At 47.5% G+C, this 21168-nt stretch overlaps 1 protein-coding gene across 3 annotated transcripts in view; it reads left to right on the forward strand.

The window, feature by feature from the left end:
- Positions 1–979: 979 nt before the first annotated feature.
- The window catches only part of ntmt2 (N-terminal Xaa-Pro-Lys N-methyltransferase), a 69226-nt gene continuing 49037 nt past the window's right edge, over positions 980–21168 (forward strand). For 2 of the 3 annotated variants that reach the window (XM_061826179.1, XM_061826182.1), the window contains exons 1-2: positions 16211–16335; positions 16525–16749. In XM_061826179.1, the coding sequence (XP_061682163.1) occupies positions 16554–16749 (196 nt within the window). In that variant the 5' untranslated portion in view covers positions 16211–16335; positions 16525–16553. Of the gene's footprint in view, positions 1429–16210; positions 16336–16524; positions 16750–21168 lie in introns of those variants that run through there. The other variant, XM_061826180.1, reaches the window with a different exon arrangement.

Below are 21168 nucleotides of genomic sequence, written 5' to 3' on the forward strand. Positions count from 1 at the left end.
GGCTCCTGCCCATTGACAGGTGGGATAGGCTCCAGCACTCCCCGCGAACCTCGTGAGGATAAGCGGTGAAGAAAATGGATGGATGGATGGATGGATGGATGGTACAGGTACAGGTCCAGGCCGGGCGCTCCCTTGTGCCTCCCGCTGCGTGTCAACAAAGACACAGTCCTCGTCCACCCACACCTCACCGGCAGCGGTCAAACCAGCAGACCCGCAGTCGGTGGCAAAGCTTCCAGTCCAGAGGAAGGAGGGGTCGCCAAATCACAAGGTGTTCTGCCGCGAAATGCGGCCGGAGATAGAGTGGCAGAGCACCAAACTGGCGGCTCTCACGGCCCAGGTTCGGCAGGGATTTGAGAAGCAGTCAAGCTACACCGACGTCGTGGTTTCAACGGACTCATTGCTTACTCTCGTTCACGCTGCAGTGGCGACGGACCCGCTACCGAGCCAAGCGCACGTCGCAGTAGGAATGGATCCGCCACCTCGCCAAGCCCATGTCGCGGTTTTGGCTGTTTCACTGCAGGCTCACACTTCAGTGGCCACTGATCCGCTGCCGAGAGCCGAGCTCACTTGTCAGTGGAGACATATCCACCGCCGCCTCACGTGACTGTACAGGAGGGTGGCGACGTCTCCACAGCCGCTTCTCGTCCGTGTCCGGAGTACCGTACGGTGACCGGTCCCCGCGGCCGCTTCACGCTCCTGCTTCGTTGGCGACCGGTCCGTGGCCGCTCCACTCTCCTGCTTCGTCGGCATCCAGCCCACGGTCGTCTCCCGTTCCCTTCCTGCTTCGATGGCAACTGGCACACCCACACGTTCCCATCCAGGAGGTGGCGATGGCTCCACAGCAGCCTCACGTTGCTGTCCAGGAGATGGTGATGGGGCCGCCACCGCCTCATGTTCCCGTCCAGGAGGTGGTGATGGCCACATGAGGCCATCATCCATGGAAGGGTCAAGGTTCAGAAGTGTGCTGGTTTTGGGAATCACTCCTTCCTTTTCCAGTCCAATGATCTCCTTTGGATAGATATCCTTCTGAACGGCCCATAAGATGACCTTCTTGGCTGCTTCTAGTTCCTCTGAGGTGTCTGTCATCAAGTAAAAGATCAAGGGCACAATATTGCGCCTTTGTGATGTAGTCCTGAGTCCCATGATGTGTGATGTGTGTATGTCAGTTAGCCAAGGAGCCTCTCTGTGCTTGATGTGCTGTTGGTCGGGTCTTCAATATATGCAGTTAGAAACATAACGTCATCCACCTTGCATTACTTGGCAGTGTAAACGCCACATGGTGTCAGAAGAAATGTGGATTTGAGCAATGGAATGTCAGACGTGAAAAAGAAAGAGCCCAAGTGTGCATTGCCAAAGCAAAGTTTATTCCACCAGAGCAGTTTGACTTCTCAAAGCCCGGAGTATGGCCTGACTGGAAGCAACGATTCAGTACGTATCGGATTGCTTCATTGTTTATGGGGGAAGAGGAAAAAGTGCAGGTTAATGCATTCATTTATTCCATGGGAGCGGAGGCTGAGCAAATATTCAATGCATTCATGTTTACTAATGCAATCAATGGAGATATTTATGACGTTGTAATGGCTAAATTCGACGAGCACTTCATTCCGAAACGGAATGTGATCTATGAGCGTGCTAAGATTCACTCCAGGCAAAAGTGTGGAAGCATTTGTCACGCAACTTTATGAGCTAGGGGAAAGCTGGAATTTTGGAGTATTAAATGAAGAGCAAATGCAGGATCGCATAGGGATTGGAATTCGTGATAAACAACTGTCACAAAGACTGTAAATGCAAAGTGATTTAACATTGGAGACCGCCATTGAAACAGCCAGACATTGTGAATTGGTCAAGTCACAGAATACAGAGAGAGAGTATGGCGCAGAGCACGTGGACAATGTAAAATCAGTCAGGAAAACTGAACTTAAGAGATATGACAGCATGATAAACATAAAAAAAAAGACAAAAAAATGGTGCGTGCACAAGATGTGGGACTAATCATACCGAGGCCGAACAGTGCTATGCAAAAGGAAAAAAAATACATGAAGTGTAACAAAATTGGGCAATTTGCAGCAGTGTGCTAATCAAAATCTGTACAACAAATAACCAAAGCTGATGAAAGTGACACTGTGTTTCTAAGTTCAGTAGAGCTTGAACAAAAAGAAGCACCAATTGCCCCCTCCGTAGAAATTGCGCAATGCGCGTCACTGACCAATCAGAGGCCAGAGATCTGCATAATCTCAGACTCAAATCTCAGACAACGCTGGATGGTCCAGTATAGCTTCTGTTGGCGTTTTATCGCGTATTTGGGTTCTTTAACAATCGATATGGTTAAGAGGTGTAGTCACGGACTTTATAATAGTGACGACAGGTATCCTGAAAGGCTAGTTGGTGGAGTTCAATTCGTACCCTTTCCAAAACCGAAGACCCAGTCCGAAAAATGTCTTTGATGGATCAAACTTTGTGGAAGACCGCATCATCAACTGAATCCATCTAAAATCAACCGGAACAGAAGACCGAGTACGGAAAATGTCTTTGATGGATAAAACTTTGAGGAAGACCGCATGATCAACTGAATCCATCAACCGGAACAGATATGTTTGCACGAAGGTAAGTCCTATATTTGATTTTCAATACATGTCTCATATAAATGAATTGGCAGTTCTTTGCTTGCATAATATAGCTACATGTGAATGATTGACACACTTGATCTGTGTTGAGTGATATTTTGCGATGATCTGACAGCACAAACGTGTCGCTTTGTTCGCGGCTACGCGGCTAGGGTAACCCGGACTGTGTTAGCACAAAGTTATGCCCTATATTTGATTTTCAATACATGTCTCATATAAATGAATTAGCAGTTCTTCGCTTGCATAATATAGCTACGTGTGAATGATTGTCACACTTGATCTGTGTTGAGCGATCTTTTGCGATGATCTGACTGCACAAACGTGTCTCTGTTCGGCGGTGAGCTAAGCTAAACCGGACTAGCAGTCCTAAAAGCCTTCCATGTGCACCGAGACACCAAGACTGAAGGAAGGATGTTTGAGAACACTAAAGTAGTGATTGTCGTACTCGGTCGGGACTTACGTAGGTTCGGCACTAATTCAAGAATAATTATTGAGGGGAGCGTGTGACGTTACACAAAGAAAACGAGAGAAACAACTCGTAAATCAAGCCTCGCCTTCTTTTCCTTCATACGGTGGTTCACAAACGGCTATACAGATACATATACAGATTCTGCACACAAGTGTGATATGTAACACGAAAATAGGAAACTGTCAATGATGAATTCGTCTTTGGGTTATAATATATTATATTATGTGGCTTCTCGGTCTTCCTCTGACTCTAGAAAGATCTTGCACTAATATCAATGGTTTCTCCGTTGATATGCATGTAAATACCATTGAAATACCGCTCGCTGAAATACTTGAAACCCTGCTGTCTGCTTTTCAACGATATTTCACTGTTAGCTAAGAATGCGAGTGAGAAATCAGCCGGTAAATCGGACAGTTTCGCTCTATTCTTTTCTTGCTGCGCCGATATTTTTGCTAATTGTTTGTCTGACGTCAGCGCACGTGGCGTGACGTCACTTCAGGAGGCATGGTTAAGGGCCCTGTAGGGAGGGGTCAATTGCAGAGGATGATCCACCATGGCACACCATTCGAACAGGAGCAGAAATAGATTCCGGTGCAGACACGTCAATCATGTCTGAAGCCCCATACGACTCACGAGGAGAAAGCAAGCCTCAACTCAAAGAAGTGAAGAATGCTTTCCTGAGTCCAGGAGGCACAGTGGCCACAAGGAGGCAGTTTTTAGCTAAACTAAATACCAATATCAGTGGGCAACTGCGAAATTGCTGCTTTCGTGTGGTTGTACCTAAAACTAATGGGGAAAATCTTCTGAGCAGAACAGTGGCAACCTGACTGGGCCTAATTAAGTGCATTGACAAGATCAACACATCTAGTGGCCTGGGCACTCTAAAAGGAGCACCAATGAAAATCAGACTCAAAGAAGGCGCTGAACCAAGTGACCTTGAAGCAGAGGTGAAAGCATACGTCGACTCAGTTGAGGACAACCCGAGAGTGAGGAAGTCAGTCACCAAGCAGATAAAACACCAAACACAAACAGATGCTGCACTCTAGTGTGTCCTCAAGTACATCCAAAACGGGTGGCGAAAACACTCGAAGTGTGTAGCTGTCAAAGCAAGCACCTACTTCAAAGAACGAGGCTCACTTAGGGATTGTTGCGACGTGGCAAGCAGATTGTGATTCCCAGCAGTATGAGAGACTACATGTTGAAGAAGATTCACGAGGGCCACCAAGGCCTAACCAAGTCCCGAGAACAGTATAGTGGCACCGTGGGGTGGTCAGACATTGGCAACTATGTAAAAAATATTGTGACGTCATGTAAACATTGCAACATCTACCGACCGAGCCAGAACAGAGAACCGTTGATATCCGCACCATCGCCAGATTTACGATGGCAAAAGCTTGAAGCTGACCTGTGTGAGTTCATAGGTCATCACTATTTAATTGTGATAGAGTACTTCTCCAGATGGCTCAAGATCCTAGACTTACCAAAGACAAACTCAGAAACAGTCATACGGAGGCTGAAAAAGGATCTTCACATACTACGAGATTCCAGAGGAGCTTAGGACAGATAACGGCGCTCAGTTCTCAGCCGAACAATTCAAAAACTTCACAGCTGAGTATGACTTCCAGCACATTACTTCGAGCCCTCATTTCCCACAATCTAACGGCATGGCAGAATGTGCTGGGAAGACTGCAACGGGGATTCTCAAGCAAGACAACCCTGACCTAGCTCTTCTGAGGTACTGTTCAACACCAACAGAGCCAACTGGGCAAAGTCCTGCCAAGTTGCTAATGGGCTGAGAAATCTGTACAACTCTCCCCATACTCAGAGAGAGCCTGCGGCCAACGTAGCCTAACCTAGATACTGTCCAGAGAAATGACGCGAAAGCAAAACAGTCCTACGAGAAATGCTACAACTGCAGGTAGTCCACCAAGCCTCTACCATCACTCTCCATCGGTGACAAAGTCAGATTGATGATCGATGCAGAAAAGGCTTGGACAACACTGTGCAGCCCCAGCAGGCTGTGCCACGTTCCTTTCCACTGGAGACAGAGCAAGGAGACACCCTACGACGGAACCGGCACCAGATCAGCTGGTCAACCAGGAGCTGTCATCACCACGAAAGATGGAGGTTCCTCAACCAACGGATCAAGATGGACAGCGTGAGCCAGCAGAGCAGGACTGAACCACTCCCAGTCCTCCTGCTGACGCCCCTGGTTTCCCTGAATACCCAACTCCAGTCATCACCAGGTTTGGTCAGACTGTTAAACCAAACCCCAGCTATGCTAGTTAGTTGAGAGTATGGACAAAAGGCCAGAATAAATCCCTTCTCAGCTCAAGGGACCGTGGTAGTCTACCCACACCCTCAAATAATGTGAAAAAAACAAAACAGAAGAAACACTGTAAGAATGTTGTTCGATATGGAAGAGTTTTTTCGATGAGTGATGACTGCGCTAAAGAGTAAACATATTGTACACCCAGTGTCCGCATGTCCTCCCTCAAAACATCCATCAACCTTTCTTTGGTCTTCCTCTCTGTCTTTTGCATGGCAGCTCCATCCTCAGAACCCTTCTACCAACATACTCACTCTCTCGCCTCTGAACATGTCCAAACCATCGAAGTCTCCTCTCTCTAACCTTGTCGACAAAACATTAAACTTTGGCTATCCCTCGAATGAGCTCATTTTGAATCCTATCCAACCTCGAACTCCAAGCGAGAACCTCAGCATCTTCATTTCTGCAACCTCAAGTTCTGCTTCCTGTCGTTTCTTCAGAGCCACCGTCTCTAATCCGGACATCAAGGCCGGCCTCACCAGTTTTCTAAACATTGCCCTTCATCCTGGCGGATACTCTTATGTCACATAGAACACCAGACACCTTCCGCCAGGTGTTCCACCCCGCTTGGACCCATTTCTTGACTTCCTTACCACACTCTCCTTTGCTCTTTATTGTGACCCCAAGTATTTGAAGTCGTCCACATTATTCATCTCTTCTCCCTGGAGCTTCACTCTTCCTCCTCCGCCCCTCTCATTCACACACATATATTCCGTTTTACTTCGGCTAATCTTCATTCCTCTCCTTTCTCGTGCGTACCTCCATCTTTTTAACTGTTCCTCTGCCTGTTCCCTGCTTTCACTGCAGATCACAATATCATCTGTGAACATCATGGTCCAAGGGGAATCTAGTCTAACCTCATCTGTCAGCCTATCCATTACCACCGCAAATAGGAAGGGGCTCAGCGCGGAACCCTGATGCAGGCCCACCTCCACCTTAAATTCTTCTGACACACCAACGGCTCATCTCACCGCTGTTCTGTTGCCCTCATACATGTCCTGTACTATTCAAACATATTTCTCCACCACACCAGACTTACGCATGCAGTACCACATTTCCCCTCTTGGTACTCTGTCATAAGCTTTCTCGATGTCTACAAAGATACAATGTAGCTCCTTCTGACCTTCTCTGTACTTTTAAACGAGCATCCTCAAGGCAAATAGTGCATCTGTGGTACTCTTTCTAGGCATGAAACCATACTGTTGCTTGCAGATACTTCTGTCCTGACATATGCACAATGATTATTATTAATAATTGTTGTCAGGACAGTTTTTTGAAAAACAATACAAGTACAAACCTAACAAAATATAAATCCAAATCATTCCTAATATTCTGAGCATATGGTCGTGCATTTGGGTCCACCCTCGAGCCCCGTTCCTGACAGAACGATCTGGCCATAACATGGACCCAGACGACTCAGAGGCTATCCGTTGCTCCCTGCAAGTCCAGGGCAGACGCCCGGTGGAGCAGGAGGCTGCTCTCCAGGTAACCAACAAGAAGCTCCATGAGATCTGCACCCGGCTGGAGCCGTGGCTAACACCCCAGGCTAGCGTGGTTGCCACGCCAACGGTGGCCACTTCACCGATTCCGCCCGCACCGCTCTCCACGGAGCTCCCCTTTAGCAGCGTTACCCCGCTCTCCCGACCGGAACGATTCTCAGGCGACTCGGGGAACGTCAAGCCTTTCCTCGCTCAGTGCGATCTCCATTTTGAACTGCAGGCTTCCGCCTTTCCCACAGACCGCTCTAGGATCGCGTTTGTCATTTCCCACATGACGGGAAGGGCGGAGGCATGGGCCACGGCTGAATGGAGTCGTAACTCAGCAACTTGTCATTCTTGGACGTCATTCATCTGCGCACTCACCCAGGTGTTCCAGTATGCGGCGCAGGAGCATAAAGCGGCGGCCTCCCTCTTGATGCTTCGCCAGGGTCGTCGTTGCATTTCGTACTACGTGATTGAGTTCCGGATCTGCGCCGCCGAGAGTCGATGGAACGAGGACGCCCTGCACGACGCCTTTTTCCAGGGGCTTTACCCCCAAATCCGGGGTCTCCTCATCGCTGTAGATCTCCCTTCTTCGCTGGACGCACTCATCGTGTTGGCCCTCAGGATTGACCAGCGACTAGTAATGGAGGATCAACTAGCGGCGATGACTGAGGGAGATAGGGAGGGGTCCAGTCCGGCTGCCGCCCAGTTGTCCACGGCTGAACCCATTCAGGTGGAGGGTCTCGACGGGCCAGCGGAGGAGCGTCTGCACCTGCGACGGGAGGGTCGCTGTTTTTACTGCGGGCGTCTGGGACACTTGATCGCCCAAGCACCCCGACATCAGGATCTCTACTCCGGTAAGTGTGCGGTATACCGGGGCGGAGTCAGGGAGGTCCCTTCTTCACCTCACCTTGGGAACGGACTCCTGTGCATGCACTGTGACTGCTTTCATAGATTCCGGGTCGGACACAAACCTGATAAATCACCGCGTGGTGGAGGAGCTGGGGGCAGCAACTTTCCCCACGCAACGGCTTCGTATCGCCTATGCCGCCAACGGCAAGTTCCTTTGTTGGGTTACACATCGACGCTACATATGAGCTTTCCGGACGCTCACTCGGAGCGTATTAGCTTTCATGTCTTCAACGCACGTAGTAGCGACATCATCCTGGGCAGCCCGTGGCTCAAAGAACATAACCCGCACATAGATTTGGCCACGGGTCAGATCAAGACTTGGGGAGAGGACTGTCGCAGTTGCTGTTTCGCTGTCCAGGAAAATAAGGTTATTCAAGTCGCGCCCGTTCGGCTAACAGAACCTAGTACCGCCCCGGAGCTGACCGCGGTGCCCTCCTGCTACCATGACCTCCGGGAGGTCTTCTCTGAATCTAAGGCAAAGTCTCTGCCGCCACATCGGTCATACAACTGCACGATTAAACTCCTGCCAGGCACCTCTCCCCCCAGAGGGAAACTGTTCTCGTTAACAGGACCAGAGCATCAAGCCATGAGGGACTACATCGAGGACTCGCTGGCAGCGGGACTCATTCGCCCCCCATCCTCACCAGCCGATGCGGGTTTTTTTTTGTCAAGAAAAAGGACTCCACGCTGCGATCCTGCGTCAACTACCGAGGACTGAACGACATCACAGTCAAGAACCGGTACCCCTTGTCGCTGATCGCTACAGCATTCGAACTCCTTCAGGGAGCCCGATCTTCACCAAGCTGGATTTGCTCAGCGCTTACCATCTGGTGCGGATTCGGGAAGGAGATGAGTGGAAGACGGCGTTCAACACCCGCACAGGGCACTATGAGTATCTTGTGATGCCTTTTGGACTGACAAATGCCCCGGCCGTCTTTCAAAACTTCATTAATGACACTCTTAGGGAATTTCTGAACAAGAACGTATTCGTGTATCTCGACGATATTCTAATCTTTTAATCAGATCTGAACTCTCACATCCAACAGGTCAGCGAGGTGCTCCGGCGTCTGTTGCAGCACCAGCTGTTCGTAAATCTGGACAAGTGTGAGTTCCACCGAGCTTCCTGGGTTTCGTCCTGGCAGAGGGGGAGATGCGCTAGGATATGCGCCCACCTCGCCACGCAACGTCTTCATGTGGTCCAGGACCTGCCAGGTTGCCTTTAACAGGCTTCAGGCAAGTTTCACCGCCGCGCCCGTCCTCATTGTTCCGGACCCAGATCGCCAGTTTATGGTGGAGGTTGACGCATCTAATTCGGGAATCGGAGCCATCTTGTCTCAGAGGAGTCCCAAAGACGGAAGGATCCACCCTTGCGCGTTCCTGTCTTGGAAGCTGACCCTGGCATAGAGGAACTATGACGTAGGAGATCGAGAACTGCTGGCGGTCAAGAAGGCGTTGGAGGAGTGGCGGCACTGGCTAGAGGGCTCGCAAGTGCCGTTCGTGGTCTTCACTGACCACAAGAACCTAGAGTATCTGAAGACTGCGAAGCGGCTGAATGCCCGCCAGGCCAGGTGGGCCCTGTTCTTCACCCGCTTCCACTTTACTCTGTCCTTCCACCCAGGCTCCAAGAACGGCAAGCTGGATGCCCTCTCGCGGATCCACGAGGGGGAGTGCACGGAATCAGAGGCCGCTCCTATCCTGCCAGAGGCGTGCTTCGTGTCCGGCTTTACCTGGGCGGTCGAGTCGCGGGTGAAGGAGGCCGCCGTTGAGGGAGGGGTACTGTCATGTTCCTGGCTTCCTGCCCAGGCTGGGCGTGGCTAGCCAATTAGTCAGCACCTTGTCCCAGCTGAATGCCTCCCAGTATAAATTGGACCCAGGGGACGACTTGTCCTCCACCAGATCGTCGTCCTTGATGCCTCGTTCCCGCACTCCTGTTTGCCTGACTTCTGCTCTCCGTGTACCAACCCACGCCTGTCCACTGACCACCCTCGTAAGCCTGCTGTACAATTACTTCTGATTGTATGGACTGTCTGCCTGATCCCAGACCTTGGACCGAATAAAGGTTTCCTCTGCACTGTCTGCTTGTCTCTTGAGTCGTGCATTTGGGTCCAACCTCGAGCCCCGTTCCTGACACAAAGTTCTGATTCTGATTTTTTTTCAAAAAGACCCCACTGGAAGCTTATGAGTCCCCGAAGCGTACCATAAAAAATTTAGAAATACTCAAAAAAAGGGATAGTTAGAGCTTTGTAGAGTTTGCTCGGGAAAAGGAAACTTTGTTTCATAGGTGTTGTAGTTCAAAGGGGGTTTCAGATTGGCAGAGTTTGAGGGAGTTAGTTTTGATGGAGGAACTTAAGCAGTGTGTTCATTCTGATCTCAGCATTTATTTGGATGAACGGAATGTTAAAGCCTTTCATGATGCAGCGGTGTTTGCAGCTAATTAATTTTGGACTCAAAAGAGTTCTTTTCAGTCTCCTGGTAATTCCAATTTTTTCACCAAAAGGCTTTTTGTAGGGAAAGACTGCTTATCATACAGGGTCTAGTGGTGATAAAGCAATTTCAAATTCTTCTACATTCTCTTCCAAACCCAAGTCTTCTCGTGGCTTTTGAGGCTCTGGTCCTGTCTGTGTTTATTTTAATTAGCCTGGTTACTTGATTTCTGCTTGAAAAAAGCTGAAGTACAAAAATCACTCCACTAGTTCCCCAAATGCTTGTGTATCTATTGCACTTCAGCCTTCCTTGCCAGGTGGTTCTGTGGAGAGGTTTTTTTTCTGACAATAAACTTATATTAATAAAATAATAAAAATAATAAAAAGATTCTGACGTTCCGGAGAAGTATTTGCCTCTTATACACACCAGTTAGAGTTCACTTATGGGAGATAATTCTACCCTAAGGCCCAAAACTGTTCTGAGGGACACTGGAGGTATTCAATCTCTGATTTTGAAGGATGTTTTGCCTTTTTTTGCAGAGTCGTCAGCTAACTGAGATGTTATTCTTCAGGGTATAAGTGGCACTTCTCTTTACATTTTGTGAATTTGACTTCAGATCTGGTTTCTGACACCATCAAGGTTGATGTTCTTGACTCTCTTCCAGTTCCGGGTGTTGATTTCTTGATCAGCAACGATCTTATGGGGGCTTGAGTTGGCGGCTATTATTACTGTTTGTCTCAAGTATTTACCCAGTACAGAGAAGTTGGAGTGTGACTTTCTGGATATTTTTCCGTCTTGTGCAGTGACTTGTTTGATGTCAAAAGACATTTCTTCCAAGACTTCTTTGCCAAATGATTCTTTTTTTTTTTTTTTTTTTTTATCAGATACATTAATGGTTCATTCTTCAGCCTCAGAGGCTGATGACTTATCTTCAATCTCTTCAGGTCCGACTGATAAGTCGGAAAATTTGGCGAGTGGTGATCACATTTTGTCAAGGAAGCAACTTATTAGTGCACAGAGTGATGATGTTGTGCTGCAGAATTTAGCAACCAATGCTTTTTCTTTTGAAGAGGCTATCAAGGTTCCAGTTTATTACTTCCGGGATGGTGTTTTGATGAGGAAGTATAGGTCGCCGGAAATTCCTCCGGAGGATGAATGGAAATTACATGATCAGATTGTTGTTACAAAAGTTTTTCGAGAGCATGTCCATTCATTGGCACATGAAAGTCCCTTGGAGGTCATCTGGGGGGAAACAAAACTTGTGAGAAAATTTTAGCACATTTCTTTTGGCTCAGCTTAAGGAAAGATGTTGCTGAATTTTGTAAGACCTGTCATGCATGCATTGTTGGTAAACCAAATCAGAAAATCTCTCCTGCTCCTTTAAGACCTATACCGGCTTTCAAGGAACCTTTCAGTGACGTTATCATTGATTGTGTTGGTCCACTGCCAAGAACCAGATCCGGTAATCAGTATCTTCTCACTATCATGTGTGCTTCTACCAGATTTCCCAAGGTTGTTCCTATCTGTTGGATTGTTGTTCCTGTGATCATCAAGCCTTTGATGAAATTTGTCATCTTAAATGGGTTGCCAAAAGTTGTCCAACTTGATCAGGGGTCAAATTTTATGTCCAACGTGTTTCAATAGGCAATGTATCAGTTGGGCAGAGAACAGGTTAAGTCCAGTGCTCATCATCCAGAGTCGCAAGGAGCATTGGGGAGAGGATTCATCTAACTTTGAAGAATATGATCAAGACTAATTGTTTTGAGACAGAGAAAGATTGTGATGAGGGTGTGCATTTGTTGTTGTTTGCTGTCAGGAATCAGTTCAGGAAAGTTTAGGGTTCAGTCCCTTTGAGCTTGTTATTGGTCACAAAGTACGCGGGTCATATAGTTGTCCACCAGGTTTGCACACACTGCAGGAGGGATTTTGGCCTACTTCTCCACACAGATCTTCTTCAGATCAGATAGGTTTCTGGGCTGTCACTGAGAAACACGGAATTTCAGCTCCCTCCAAAAATTTTCTATTGGGTTTAGGTCTGGAGACTGGCTAGGCCACGCCAGAACCTTGATATGCTTTTTACAGAGCCATTCCTTGGTTTTCCTGGCTGCATGCTTCGGGTCATTGTCATGTTGAAAGACCCAGCTACGACACATCTTCAATGCTCTGACTGAGGGAAAGAGGTTGTTACCCAAAATCTCACAATACATAGCCGCGGTCATCCTCTCCTTAAAACAGTGCACTCGTCCTATCCCATGTGCAGACCCCCACCCCCCCGCCCCAAAGCATCATGATACCCCCACGCTTCAGGGATGGTGTTCTTGGGATGGAACTCATCATTCGTCTTCCTCCAAGCACGGTTAGTGGAATTATGACCAAAAGGTACCATTTTGGTCTAATCTGACCACAAAACTTTCTCCCATGACTCCTCTGTATCATCCAAATGGTTATTGGCAAACTGAAGACTGGCCTTGACATGTACTGGTTTAAGCGGGGGACGTCTTTACCTTGCATGATTTCAAACCATGGCGTCTTCGTGTATTACCAACAGTCACCTTGGAAACAGTGGTCCCAGCTCTTTTCAGGTCATTGACCAATTCCTGTCATGTAGTCCTGGGCTGATTCCTCACATTTCTTAGGATCATTGAGACCCCACGAGGTGACATCTTGCATGGGGCTTGAGAGTGATCATCATGTTTAGCTTCTTCCATTTTCTAATGATTGCTCCAGCAGTGGATCTTTTTTCACCAAGCTGCTTGGAAATTTCTTCGAAGCCCCTTCCAGCCATGTTTGGAGTTGGACAATTTTTGTCTTTGGTGTCTTTGGACAGCTCTTCAGTCTTGGCCATGTTACAAGTTTGAGCCTTACTGCTTGTACGGTGTGGACAAGTGTCTTTATGCAGCTAACGGCCTCACACATGTGCATCTGATTCAGGATAATACATGGAGTGGAGGTGAACTTTTCAAGACGGACTAACAGGTCTTTGAGGATCAGAATTCTAGCTGATAGACAGGTGTTCAAATCCTTATTTGCAATTATGTCACACAAATAAATTGATAAAAAAAAATCATACATTGTGATTTCTGAATTTTTCTTTTTAGATTATCTCTCTCACAGTGGACATGCACCTACGATTAAAATTTCAGACCCCTCCATGATTTCTTAGTGGGAGAACTTGCAATGTAGCATGGTGTTCAAATACTTATTTTCTTCACTGTATTTATCCATCCATCCATCCATCCATCCATTTTCTGAACCACTTGTCTTCACAAGGGTCGCAGGAGTGTTGGAGCATCTATCAACAGGCAGGAGGCAGGGTACACCCGAACTTGTTGCTCGCCAATGGCAGGGCACATTGAGACGGACAACAACTCCACTCACAATCACACCTTGGGGCAATTTAGAGTGTCTAATTAATGTTGCATGTTTTTGGGATGTGGGAGGAAACCAGAGTGCCCGGAGAAAACCCACACAGGCATGGGGAGAAAATGCAAACCCCCACAGGTAGGGCCGGGATTGAACCCAGGTCTTCAGAAGAGTGAAGCCAACGTTTTATAGCGGCGCCACTGTGCCGCCCAAAGATGATATACAAAACTCAAAACTCAAAAAATTCTTGGATGAGGTGGTGTCCCCCAGCCTCACGTGCTGTGTCCTACCCGTCAGGAAGTTGTAGATCCACTGGGAGTTGGCAGGTGAGACACTTAGCTGGAGAAGTTTGGAGGAGAGGAGTTCAGGGATGATGGTGTTAAACGCAGAGCTGAAGTCCACAAACAGGATCCTCGCATAGGTTCCCTCAGTATCGAGCTGTTCAAGGATGAAGTGCAGACAATGTTGACGTCATCATCCACTGACCTGTTAGCTCGATAAGCAAACTGCAATGGGTCCAGCCGGGGACCTGTGACGCACTTGAGTTTGTACAGCGCAAGGTGTTGAAACAACTTTGTGACCTCAGTTGTCAAGGCAACAGGGCTGTAGTCATTAAGATTTGAGACTGCAGCTTTTTTGTGGACCAGTATGATTGTGGAGCGTTTAGAAGCAGGTTGTTACTTCACAGCGGTCGAGAGACCTGATCTTTGAGAAGACAGGAGCAAGTTGGTCTGTGAAGACTTTGAGGGGCACAAGGTATGGGCCCGGTTCTTTGTTTATCTTTTGTTGTTTGAAGACCTGCCTCACGTCGCTGTCATGGATGTTGAATGGTGGAGTGGACAGTGGTGCGACTTGGTGAAAGCGTGGTGTGAAAGTGCCCTTTTCAAATCTGCAGTAAAAGCTATTGAGGTCATCAGCTAGCCCGCTCTTGTTTTTTTTTTACTGGGGTGGGGGGAGAATCTCTTGTAATTAGTGAGCGATTGTAATTCGTGCCACACTTATTTGGACTCATTTGCGCCGAGATGTTTTTCCACTTTAGCTGCATAATCCCTCTTTGCAATGTTAATTTCTTTAGTGAGCTGGTTTCTAATGCAATTGTAGAGGACCCTATCCCCACTACAATATGGAACTTCTTTAGTTTCAGGTTCAAGGTGTACCCCAACTTCTGCCTGTTGATAGCTGGGTTGGCTCCAGCACACCCATGACCCTTGTGAGGATATGTGGCTGGGAAAATGAATGAATAAATGAATAGTATTTTTGTTTTTACACTGAATGGTCTGCACCTTAGTTTTTCATTGTTCTTGGTGCAATGAGAAATAAATCTCAATCTGAATCGGAATATGATTTACGAGGTATTTGGTTCTAATTGCTTTGTCTATTTCTACCACTAGAACATGCAGTGAGCTAGCTAGCTATGTCATTTCCCCAAAAACGCATCTCACCTGGATGCCATAAATTATCGAACATTTTGGTACCATTCTTAAATTCAAAGTGTTCTGTGATTTATTTAATTTAGGTTCCTGTAATCTGTTCATATGTAATGCACCGTGGGTATAAAAGTAGCAGGGCATGTGTAATCAAATTTCTCTAATTTAGTGTGAGCCACAGGCTCAATGAAGTGCGTCAACTTTTGTTTATTATAAAGTTGATTTTTCCTGAAGTGTGTCTCTAATATGGATTTAAACACCAACAAAACATAAGCAAGGAGGTGATGTCATGGACGAGCCCAGTGCTTGTCAGCAGTGTCAGTTTACAAGTAAGCTTATGTAATGCCTCTCGTCGACCGATTCAAAGCATGGGATATATTTCGCCCAACGGAGGCTTTCAATAAATATCCTTTCATGACTGAAACGTGGTATATTGAGGCATAGGATTTGTGACATTTGATAGAGTTGACAGAACGGCGATGTTTAATGCATTCTGCGACCATGCCCACACCAGTGAACATTTTAGAGAGAAGGGCTTGATTTTCATGATTTTGAAGCCCTATTCTATGTACATATTTTGCAACCATTCACATTAATCATCTTCATCATCTTTTTCCATCTAAAGGAAAGGGGTTGTATGTATTTTGTAAGACCAATTAAATCTGTCTTACAGAAATAAAATAGAGTTATCTCGATCAGTCATCCCCAATCTTCCTTGAGCCAATGCTGTATCTCACATTTGAAAAATCTCATGGCACACAAGCAAAAAATAACTCGTCTATCTACTTTTTGTCGACACACAAGTTCATTATATATTTTCCATCATCTAAGAGAAGATTTGTTCTGTCTGTCTTTATATGTCACAGCCATAAAGAAATGAACAAAGATACATTATTTGTTGTAAATAAATAAAATATTGACGAATTGAGTGTAATTTGATAATATCCCCACCAGAAGAGTTCAAAGGGCACACTAATGTGCCACCGCACACTGGTTGGGGATCACTGGTCTAGATGATACCCATGCTGATTCTTAAGGATTACATAAGAATTGATTTCAGATTTTTCCTCTAAATCATTTTTTTCCTATATCTGTCAAGCTGTTATAAAAATAAAATGGGAGGTGTCTACAAACATGAGATGTGTGCCAATTTTAGGAGCCACATTACATGGCAGCAAGAGGTTGAGTTGTGACCTACTAAACTCTTTGGAATTTACAGTCTAAAATTCACTCACCTCTGCTCAATTTAGTCATCCTCAGACAGAAAGCTTCTCACTCTTTTCCCAGAGCGTCAACTGTGTGATCGGTAAGACTTGCAGTATATTCTCAGCACCGCCCAATGATATACATATATGACTGAATGATTGAATCACTGGCGTGAGGAAACGTGTTGAACATTCATCTTGATAGATCCAGCACCAGCTGAAGAAACTGCATCTAAACCTGGATTACTTCTCTCTTTCTCTCCCCTGGCAACCATCAACTGTAAATTTAGTAAAGTGTAACAGGACCACAAACAGTGAAATGGAGATTTTACTTGAAGACGGAAACAGCTCATCACCAAACCTCGAGTACAAGGGAGTTCACCAAGCTTTTAAGGATCGCTGGAAAGAGACAGATGACACAATGTGTCGGCACAGCATGTCCTTTCACTTACATCACACAGTGAGGAGCGACTTCTTTGCCAGCTACCTGTACCTTTTGGAGACTATTCCTCTTGGTAAGATGGTCCCTCCAATGTCCTAACGATCTAGCAGTTGTATATTAACATACTTCAATTTTTGTTCTGTTTTTACGACCACTTCTTTTTCTTTCGGCTTGTCCCGTTAGGGGTCATCACAGCGTGTCATCTTTTTCCATCTAAGCCTATCTCGTGCATCCTCCTCTCTAACACCCACTGTCCTCCCTCACAACATCCATCAACCTTTTCTTTGGTCTTTCTCTTGCTCTTTTGCCTGGCAGCTCCAGCCTTAGCACGCTTCTACCAACATTCACTCTCAAGCCACTGAACACGTGAGCATTCATCATTGTAATCACTGATTAAAAAAAAAAGGTTTAAAATCCATCCATCCATTTTCTTAGACTTATCATCACGATGGTCAAGGGAGCCAATCCTAGCTGTCATCGGGCAGGATGTGGGGTACACCCTGAACTGGTTGCCAGCCAATAGCAGGGCACATAGAGACAGACAACAGTCAGACTCATAATTACACCTCAGGGCAATTTAGAGTCTATTCGAAGTTGGATAATTTTGGTGCGAGTTTCGTAAATCTGAAAAAAATGCCTATGTCTCGTTTTGAAAACAAACTCTCAAATGTCATATTGACCACACCTGAAACAAGCAAGTTTTTTTTTCAGTCATGCGATCAACAAAAACTGCCTATATGGAGGCATTGGGGACCCCTGGTGTATGTTATATATGCATATATATGCATATATATATATATATGCATATATATATATATATATATATATATATATATATATATATATATATATATATATAATTTATTTTATTTTTTTTTTTACCACACAGCAATTTGTCCGACTGGGCATTGTACCGGGGGGACTAATGGCTGGAATGGATGGACCCTCATCGATCTGGGGAGTTTCATAGAAACAGCAACAGGGTTAATGATCTTAGTGATAGTAAATGGACCCACGAACCTGGGAGCACAGCGGAAGATCCTTTGTGAACAACCACACGCGTTGTCCCACCTTGAATGCCGGTGCCCTTCTTCACTTGAGATCCGCCGCGGATTTGTAGGAGTTGCCCATGTGCACTAGTGTCTTACGGGCTATTTCCCAGGTCCGCTTGCAGCGCAGCGTCTCACTACTGCCAATGCGGATGGCACCGCGGAGTCGGTGACTACAGATGGAGAGGGAGGGTAACCGTGAACGATGTGGAATGGAGCCATACATGTGGAGATGGAAGGCAGAGAGTTGTGGGCATACTCCACCCAACCGAGATGCTGGCTCCATGTGCTGTGATCGTGCGATGCCAGACAGCGTAGACCGGTCTCCAGGTCCTAGTTTATTCTTTCTGTCTGGCCGTTGGACTCCCGGTGATGGCCTGAGGTGAGGCTTATTTTTGCCCTGATGAAGGATCCAGAATCGGGATGCAAATTGCGGTCCTCTGTCCGATACTATGTCCACTGGCCGGCTGTGGTAGCGAAGGACCTTGTCTAGTAGTAGCTGGGCTGTCTGCTTGGTGGACGGAATCTTCGGAGCTGTCACACAATGTAGCATTTTATAAAAGTGATCGATGACTGAAAGTACCACTGTGTTTCCTTGCGAGCAGGGTAGACCTGTGACGAAGTCCAGGGAGATGTGTGACCAGGGATGAGAAGGAATTGGTAATGGCCGTACCTCACCCATAGGTCGCAGGGGAGAGGTCTTATTGGCCATACAGATCGGACACGCGTTGACATACTCCCTTACGTCCTTCCCCAGGTTTGGCCACCAAAACCGTTGGTCCACAACTGAGTGGGTCTTCGCCATGCCCGGGTGGCCGACGGTCTTTTTAGTGTGGGCCCAATCAATGACGTCCCCTCGTAGCGAAGGAACAACAAACAGGTGGCCATGAGGACATTCGGCTGGACCCGGAGAGTCCCTCAGAGCCTCCTTTACTTATGTCTTGATCTCCCAGGTGAACCCGGACACGAAGCAGTCCTCCGGAAGTATTGGAACACTCATGGGCTCCGTTCGGTCCCCTTCATGGATCCAGGATAGTGCGTCTGGTTTGCCATTCTTTGAACCTGGAGGGAAGGACAGAGTGAACCGAAATAGAATGAAAAAGAGTGCCCACCTGGCTTGGTGAGCATTCTCTTGGCGATCCTCAGGTACTCCAGGTTCTTGTGGTCCCTAAGAACCAGAAATGGCACTTGTGATCCCTCCAGTAAGTGTCTCCATTCCTCCAGTACTGTCTTGACAGCCAGTAGTCAGCGATCGCCCACATCGTAATTCCGCTCAGCCGGAGTCAGTCTTTTAGACTTCTTCCATCTTTTGCACACCTCTGGGAGAATATTGCTCCCGTTCTTGAGTCCGATGCATCAACTTCTACCACAAACTGCCTCTCTGGATCTGACATGATGAGTATTGGAGCTGTGGTAAAACTCGACTTGAGTCTATCGAAGGTCTCCAGGCAGGTCCCATCCCACTCGAATGCGTAGCGGGGTGAAGTGAGGGTGTGCAAGGGGGCAGCAATGGAAATGAAGTTCCTGATGAACTTGCGGTAAAAGTTGGCAAATCCGATGAACCTCTGCACCTCCCTTGTCTCTCAACCTGTATTGGCTCTGTCGCGAGTGTGGGCGTCGATGGAAACTTATTCTCTCGGTGCGATTGGTGGGAGTGGGCCATTGGAGAACCGAGTCGACGTAACTGGGATCTATTCGAATCTGGCCCTCGGCCAAGATGAATCCCAGGAATGAGACGGAAGGTCGGTGGAACTCGCACTTTTCCATGTTGACATTTAGCTGATGTCGTAGCAATTACTGTCGCACCTCCCTGACGTGCTCGATGTGGGACGCTTCCTCCAGGGAAAAGATCAGACTGTCGTCGAGGTAGACGAACACGTTCTTGTTCAATCTCTCCCATAGCACATCATTTATGAAATTCTGAAACACTGCTGGTGCATTCGTCAGACCAAAGAGCATCACCAAGTACTCGTAGTGGCCTGTTGGTGTATTAAAAGCCGTCTTCCACTCGTCCCCTTCTCTGATATGTACCAGATGGTATGCATTTCGTAAATCCAACTTTGTGAAGATCCGGGCCCCTTGAAGCAGTTCGAATGCGGTAGCGATTAGGGGAAGAGGGTACCTGTTTTTGATGGTGATGTCATTGAGTCCCCTGTAATCAATACAGGGCCGTAACGAGGTGTCCTTCTTCACAAAGAAGAATCCAGCTCCAGCCGGTGATGATGATGGCTGGATGAGTCCTGCCGCTAGCGACTCCTCCACCTACTCCTTCATGGCTTGGTGTTCCGGGCCTGTTAATGAAAAGAGTCTCCCTCGAGGGGGTGAGGTGCCGGGCAACAACTCAATACCGCAATCGTACAGCCAGCGTGGCGGAAGGGATTTGGTCTTTGCCTCTGAGAAGATGATAACAGAACGGTACTTCTGGTAACTGCGGTACGGCTTTCGATTCCTGTACGTCAACGGGTGCAATCTGTAAACTCCTCTCTTCTCGAGTCCCAAATCTCACCTTACTACATTCTTCGCCCCATGCCCTGATTTGACCGGTAGTCCAGTCAATGTGTGGGTTGTGTCTCTTAAGCCAGGCGCTGCCCAAGATGATGTCGCTGCTCCGCGAGTTGAATACATGGAAACTTATTCTTTCGGTGTGAGCATCCGGAAATGTCATCCCCCAGGGATTGCTTATGTTGAGTCACTCGGCAGAGGGATTTACCATTGGCCACAAATGTTTTGCGGAACCGCTGCGTCTGAAAAGTCGCAGCGCCCAAGGCCTCGACAACCCATGGGGTTAATCGGATTTGCGTCCGATCCTGTTTCAATAAAAGCTGTGGCAGAATAAGTACGGCCCTCCGTGCTCAAGGTGACCCGAAGCAGTGCTTGACTCGTAATTCACACCGCAGTCGTGATCTTGAGAGCGGAGCGCTTGGGCCTGACCGGACGGTGGGCTACTAAGTGACCCAGGCGTCCACAGTAGAAGCATCGGCCCTCTCGCCGCCGTCGCAGACGTTCCTCTGCTGGACCCTCGAGTTCCTCAACCTGTATTGGCTGTGTCGCGAGTGTGGGCGTCGATAGCAGGGAAGCCGGCAGGGCGGATGCTCCCTGCTCTCTTCCGAGTAACGCGTCCACTTGTCCCTGGATCACTAGCCTCTGGTCGATCTTGAGAGCTAGGTCGATGGTTGAATCCAGGGAGGTAGGCAGATCCACGGCGATGAGGTGGCTGCAGATCTGCGGTGAGAGCCCTTGGAAGAAGGCGTTCAGAAGCGCGTCCTCATTCCATCGGCTTTCGGCTGCTCTGATTTGGAACTCTATAACGTAATCGGCCACGCGACGCTGTCCCTGGCGTAGCGTGAGCAACGTCGCTGCTGTTTCGCGTTCTGGCGAGGCGTAGTGTACTGGAATACCTGCATCATCGCACAAACGAACGCCGTCCAGGAGTGGCATGTTCC

Source organism: Syngnathoides biaculeatus, chromosome 7 (assembly GCF_019802595.1).
Source record: "Syngnathoides biaculeatus isolate LvHL_M chromosome 7, ASM1980259v1, whole genome shotgun sequence".
Classification (NCBI taxonomy): domain Eukaryota; kingdom Metazoa; phylum Chordata; class Actinopteri; order Syngnathiformes; family Syngnathidae; genus Syngnathoides; species Syngnathoides biaculeatus.